The sequence below is a fragment of the Carettochelys insculpta genome, chromosome 26 (assembly GCF_033958435.1).
Source record: "Carettochelys insculpta isolate YL-2023 chromosome 26, ASM3395843v1, whole genome shotgun sequence".
Taxonomy (NCBI): Eukaryota; Metazoa; Chordata; order Testudines; family Carettochelyidae; genus Carettochelys; species Carettochelys insculpta.
In genome coordinates, this window is record NC_134162.1 from 10,754,900 (window position 1) to 10,761,580 (window position 6,681).

The 6,681-nt window shown below is 44.3% G+C and overlaps 1 protein-coding gene across 1 annotated transcript in view; it reads left to right on the forward strand.

The window, feature by feature from the left end:
- Positions 1 to 6,615, forward strand: part of MFSD4A (major facilitator superfamily domain containing 4A) — a 32,847-nt gene extending 26,232 nt beyond the window's left edge. The window contains exons 7-10 of the mRNA XM_074977332.1: positions 1,239 to 1,386; positions 2,120 to 2,190; positions 3,345 to 3,465; positions 5,723 to 6,615. Of these exons, the coding sequence (XP_074833433.1) occupies positions 1,239 to 1,386; positions 2,120 to 2,190; positions 3,345 to 3,465; positions 5,723 to 5,790 (408 nt within the window). The 3' untranslated portion in view covers positions 5,791 to 6,615. The remainder of the gene's footprint in view (positions 1 to 1,238; positions 1,387 to 2,119; positions 2,191 to 3,344; positions 3,466 to 5,722) is intronic.
- Positions 6,616 to 6,681: the final 66 nt, after the last annotated feature.

Genomic DNA, 6,681 nt, shown 5'->3' on the forward strand with positions numbered 1-6,681 from the left:
TTTGACATAACAGACGAGCACGGGTGGAAAAAAAGGATTGGATATTTTTGGGTCTACATTCTTCAAAAATGACTAGTGCCCCTTCTCACAACCACATGCTTTTGAGCTGTTTCAGATTGGGCACCTGCACATTAAGGCAACTGGGCACAAGTCACTTAAAAAAAAGGTTGCAGAGAAATAGCCACACTAAATCATTTTAAAAGATTGGGAATATCGGAAGCCAGAGGGCTTCAGAACCTAAACTAGTCACTGACTGCACAAATTAGGGAGAAATGTCCAGTCACGGCCAAGCTGTTTCAACTTTTTCCACAGTTATGACAATTTATGCATTTTCCTGTCACCAGACTAGATGGACCACTGGTCTGATCCAGCATAACTGAAGATAAGAGGGTTTCCTGGCTTGTACCGTTAGCTAGAACTGAGCTGGGGGCTGCTCCTGTTCCTACTGATTTCATTGCAAGTTTTTCCTTTTACCTCACTGGCAACCGAAGGTGCATTACACAAGTTTGCTGACTGAAAGAAAATTACACACCAGTGCAATTATTACTAGTGTAGATACACACTTAACATCATTTAGGATTAAATTTTAACTTAATTCTAATATTGTTATATTTAAAAAAATGGCCTTTAGCCTCCAGTTTGCTCTGTGCATAGGTTTGCATGCACACATCTTTTTAAATCCACCTATCACTCAATCCTGAAGGTACTAAAGGGGCTGGGGGCTGGGGGAGAACCGATATTTGTAGCTGCAGTTATGTTTGGTGAGCACTCCCCCTGCTGGCATGTCACTAGCAATTCAGCAAAACAGCAGAGTTGTGATGTTAGTAACAACTGCCTTCAAAGGAGAAAATCGCAAAAATCTGTGTTAATGCTCCCTAGAAACATCAAATGCACCATGTAGCAAGTCAGAAGGGGATCTTAAATTCTCTAATTGTGACCGATGGTGCTTGTCGGGTTTTCAACCAAAATCAAATGCAGTTGGCTTAAGTCCCTCTAGTAAGAATACTGAATATTGCATTTAAAGATGATTAGGCTCTGTCCTACCTGTAGCTGTGAGCCCAGCCAGTGAATAGGGTTATTACCATGAGACTTGCAGATAATGCCTGTAACTCAACTTTCAGGAGACAAAGATCCATTTTCTCTCTCCCTCTTTCCCACCCTTAGCTCTTCTATTTACAAGCCCCCTAGAACTCAGTGCTATCTTCCCCAAAAGTGACTCTGGACTTGTGTTGTTGCAGATTGGAGTGCTTGTAACTTTCCTCCTGCTCCTGATGTTCTCCTACAGCGTTGTCTTCCTGTTTGTGGGCACAGCATCCCTGGGTCTCTTCCTCAGTAGCATCTTCCCCAGCATGCTGGCATACACTGAAGACATCCTCCAGTACAAAGGTGAGTATCCCAACCACCACCCCCACATTGGATTTTGAGCAGAGGGAGGAAGTATCAGCAGCAAAGAGTAAGCCCCTTTCACGGCCTCAAGAACACACTTTGCAGATGACCCAGGAATAGCTCTGGCTAAGTTGGAAGGTTGATATCTACCACCAGTTACCATCCCATGAGCAACACACAGTGCTGCTTCCATGCACCAAACTAGTAGGGTGGTGGGAGGAGGGGAATGAAGAATGAATGGCTCTTCATAAGCTGAGTGCTTGGATGTTTCCCTGGGAGAGATTCGGGTGCCACCCAGCTGATTAGCAGAGCTCCCACAACAGGCAGCATGTGTTTCTATTGGTGGTGCATATCCACACAGGCCTCAGTGCACACACAATTTATTCTGCACATGGACGGGAACACTCATTGAAGATGCTTCTGCACACAGTGGAGAGTGGAAAGCTCAGCTTTTCACTGGCCCCTTGCTGGCTGCAGCTATTACTTTAATATCTTGTGCTGTACATAAGGAAGCAGGGACTTGTCTACACAGCCAGCCAGTGTACAGCAAAATAAATGTTGCCATGCAGTAACTTTCTGTGGAGACAAGCAGAATGCACAAGGGCCATGCTGGTGCAGGCTCACTAATGTACAACAGGTGGGTCTCAGCTCAGAGACCTGCAGCCTGGGGTGATGCTTGGCCTTTTCAACTTCATTTCAGCAGTTCCCACAAACTTGTCCCATTTGTTTTCAGGCTGTGCCACAACAGTGTTAGTGACTGGAGCCGGAATCGGAGAGATGGTGCTGCAGTTACTGGTGGGGTCGGTAAGTGCAGAAAAAAAAGGATGTCGGGGGAAAACATGATATGCCCTGAATTGACTGGAATTTTAGTTCAAGCACAGACAGGTGTACTGAGTCAATGAAAGTCCAAAGGCTTCCCTACATAACATCTATCCGGCCCCAGCCTGCTGCCATGCAGTAAAAGGTCCCCTAGTGCACATCCATCTCCCCCACTTAGAAATGGGAGTGGATTAAAACACACCAAGAGACTTGCATTACACAGCAGCAGGGGTTAACATGGACGCTGATTTACATAATCCTGCTCTCCAACCATTCTGAAAGCTAGAGAATCATTCTGCAAGGAAGGAGAGATCAGGGTTCTGTAGAGAAAACAGGTAATAGCTATCAGGGAAGCTTCCACGATACAGCTTCCACCAACCATTTGAAGAATGCTAGGAGTAATTACATATAGAAGCACCCACTGCTGCAGCAGGGTGTCCACTCTAGAGCTGGAGGTGTAGTTTCCAGGCTGGGTAAATCTAGCTAAAAGAACAACATAGTCTTGGTGAGATGGGCTAGCTCCCCCGCTTCATTTCTTATCCCCAAGCAATGCTACTAGGGCAATAAGTTGTTTTGCATTACCTCTGGTGTTAGGAATTGAGGTGCTAAAGTTTGAAGAACTGTGGCGGCAACATACACATTGTGTGATGTTCCTTAGAGCAGAAATGCCCATAAACATTGATCTGAGCCTTGTAGAAGCTTCATTCCCAGGGCCCTTTCCCACTGAGTTGCATCACTTTGGAGGCAGAGGGGGATCACTAAAGCCTGACAGGTGGTGAAAGAGGCATATCCATTCACTGGGCATGTGATTCACTTAGGTCTTGACCAGGCCATTTTCACAGGTAGGGCTTATTTGTAGAATACACGTGCATAAAACTAGCCATATGCAAGAGACTCTATAGGACTAATACAGCCTGGGAAAACAGAGGGGTCTTGGCACCTGCCTTGCAGGTCAAAAATTTTGCCAGACCAGCAGGGGAAATGGACTCCTGAGTTGAAGGTTCCCCTTATGTTCAAACAAAGGGACATTGCTGACCTCGGACAGGTGTATATAAAACAGCCTGTTGGTCCCTGGGGTTTGCCCTGGTATGAAGCACCTCTCTCACTGCACTTAAGACCCTTATTTTCCTTTACCGCAGATTATCCATGATCAGGGCAGCTACAGTTTCCTGATTTGTGGGACAATCTTTGGAGGTCTGGCCTTCGCGTTCTACGCTTTCCTCTCGTTTTTCCACAGGATGTACCCCAAGCCCTCGTCAGGTAAGAAAATGCCAGCAGTTCAGCCGGCTCTAGAACGACAGGAAAAATGACATGTGCATTAACATACAGCCAGCATGCAGCGTTCCAAGTAAAATGCAAGGAAATGTTTATTTTCCCTCTGCTTCCTGTTCTCTTTTCCTGCTCTGACTTGCCCACAAAGCCCTGGCAGACAGAAATCTGAGTCTGCTTTCTTTGCTGATATTGGAAGACACTAAAACTAAGCAGGTTGGGGGTGCTGGGGAGCAGAAAATACAAACTGAGTGGAATGACAGAGTGATGTGGTTTCTCAGTTATGTAACTAGCAGAAACAAGTCCTGACAGTTGCAAACTGTACTGTATCCCTGACCTGCTTCCCTGGGAATAATGCAGCCTTTCTTCTGACAGACAAAAAGCCAAGGGCTTGTCATAGTGATGATGTAACACACTTTGACTTCTGGAGGTGTTTGACTTGCTGTCATGAGGGTTCCCTCTATTTTTTGCCCTCCATGGACAGAATAAATGTTATGTGCACCACCAATAGAAACTCTCACTGCCCACTGTGGGCACTCTGCTCAGCTGGGCAGCATCTGTAGCTCTCTTGGGCAGCCGCGCCTCAGCACTCAGCTTACAGGGAACACTGGTGCCATGTGCCATTTTGCATAACAACTAGAATGATCTAAAATTAACATGGGACCCATTAAATGGGGTGAAGCAATAGGTCTCAAAATGTAACTGTAAATGAGAAACGGTCCCTGAGCAGTTGTTTCCAGTGGAGTACGCAGGGATTGATTCTCAGCCCTCTGCTATTATCATTGGTCACCTGGCAGAAAACCCAGTATTGGCTTCTGGTGACAAAACCTGGGGCAGTGATAAATGAGAGGAAAGGTCACTCATTCAGAGCAATTAAGAGCACTTGGTGAGGAGGCACAAGTAAACAATGTGTGTTAATACAGCTACATTGAGCTGGCCACCCATAGGAACAAAGAAGGCAGAAGATAGTTGCAGGGTGAGGAATTGCATTCTGCAAAGCATCATCGTGGCAGAAAAAGATTTGGGGGTTGGATAATCAATTGAACACAAACTCCCATTGTGGAGCTTTGGCCTTAACAGCTAATGCAACCTTGGGATGCAAGAACAGGGGAAAGTCAAGTAGGAAGAGAGAGATTATTTCACCTCTGCATTCGGGACTGGGTGACTGCTGTGTGCACTCTTGGTCCCCACAAGTCGGACAGGTTCTTGATCAACTGGAATGAGTTCAGAGAAGAACGGCGGGACAGGAAACATGCCTTATGGTGACAGACTCCAACTGCTCAATCTACTTAGCTTAAACAGGTTAAGGGGTGACATGATTAAGTCTATCTACAATGGGAACAAATATTTGAATAATGGTCTCTTCAACCTAGCAGAGGCTGACAGAATACCATTAAAGGGTTGGAAGCTGAAGTTAGAGAAACTGAGACACAAAATAAGGGGTACATTTTTAACAGAGATTAATCACTGGAACAATTTACCTAAGATTGTGGTGGCTCCTCCATCATTGACAATTTGTACATCAAACTGGAGATTATTCTAAAACCTCTGCTTCAAGAATTATTTTGGGGAAATTCTATGACCTCAACGAGAAGTCTTGTGGCACCTTATACACTAAGATGCCACAAGACTTCTTGCTGTTCTCAAAGCTACAGACTAACATGGCTACCTCTCCGATATCTATGACCTCAGTTATGTTGTAGATCAGACAATTCTGTCCTTGGAATCTATGAAAGCAGCCTCCCATCTGTATAATAAAGACAGCATTGATCAATTCTATCCAGATGAGACAGGACCTTTCATAGGTTGTCCCTTGACCAGTGGGCTGTTTCAGCACCTTTGAACCAAAATGACTGTTCCCCAGAAAGAGATTAAGCCTCAAACAACCCTGTGAAGTAAACCCATTTGGAAAGCAAGTGAAGAAAAGTCCTGCAAAGTTGTGACTTCCCAAGATAAGTCAGGCAGTAGCAATGCTGGACATAGATTCAACTCCTGCTGTAAAAGCCATTCAACACTCCCCTTCACCTGCCATTGATTGGTACTAAACATCTCCCAAAAGTAAAGCTGCTACCTCTCAAAGGCAGAGGAAACCAACTCTGCATATCAACGACGTCAAGAACTACTGGAAGTAAGTGTATAAGCTGAAACCCTCTGCTCTGTTGGATGTTTTCTTTGAAAACCTGTGGGAACATATGCTTAATGATTCTGTATAGTTTCTACTGACAAGTGAACTAATCTTATTTTGCAGAGGTCATGGATGCCTCCTCACCTGAAAAGCCACCAAAGACGGGTGACTCTGGACTTTATCAGGGCTAAAAAGAAGGCCTCTCTCTCTGAACAAGGAGTTTTATGTATTTACAATAAACACAAATCATCAAGTGTTATTAGTAAGGATGATTGCACACTAATTACATGGCTAAATTACCTGAGTTTTCTGCAATCAAAAAAAAAAAAGTTAAATTTGAGTAAATCAGAACCAAACATCTTAAGTCACCTTGGGAGGCTAAGGACTGCAAGCAGATGTTGCCATCTGTTGTTCTATTAAGAAGAATGTCAAACTGCAGAATCCAGTATAGCCTAGAAATCTGCAATTTACAGCAGCTTAGTGGAGAAGAATTCCTCATGTAAGCAAGCTCCGCTTCAGAGGGCACACTGGAGCTTGTAAAGTCTATTACCATTCCATATGTCATATTTTGGGTATTACCTAGGTTAGAGTTACTATAATCATTGTTTCTTAATTGGTGTGTAAACACAGGACTCATTTGTAGCTATGGTGCTGAGAACCTAGAACACCAACTCTAGCTTTTAATTAATACACTACTACCACTCTCTTCATAATGCTCTGCCTCAAGAGTGGTGCAGAATTAAGAATATCCAAACCTCAAATGTGTCCCCAGAGGAGAAGTTACAATAGTAGAGGAAACTGAGGAAAGAGAGTTTTGGTGGTTTATTTTTGCTTAAGTCAGGGGTGAGCTGCAGAAGCATCCGTTTCAAGTAGCAGTATTTTAGGGAGGTTTGTGGTCTAGATTCTATCTGAAATCTTAAGTGGGTGCATCTAGGCTAAACCTCCACCCATTTAATCTGTGCAATGCCAACTATATCAGGTGCCTTCCATGAGAGGAACTGTAGAGGTACTGTATACCCCAAGAAAGAGCTGTTACAATACTAGCACCTGTGATGATGCTAGCTTTCTGGAGATACCTTGGG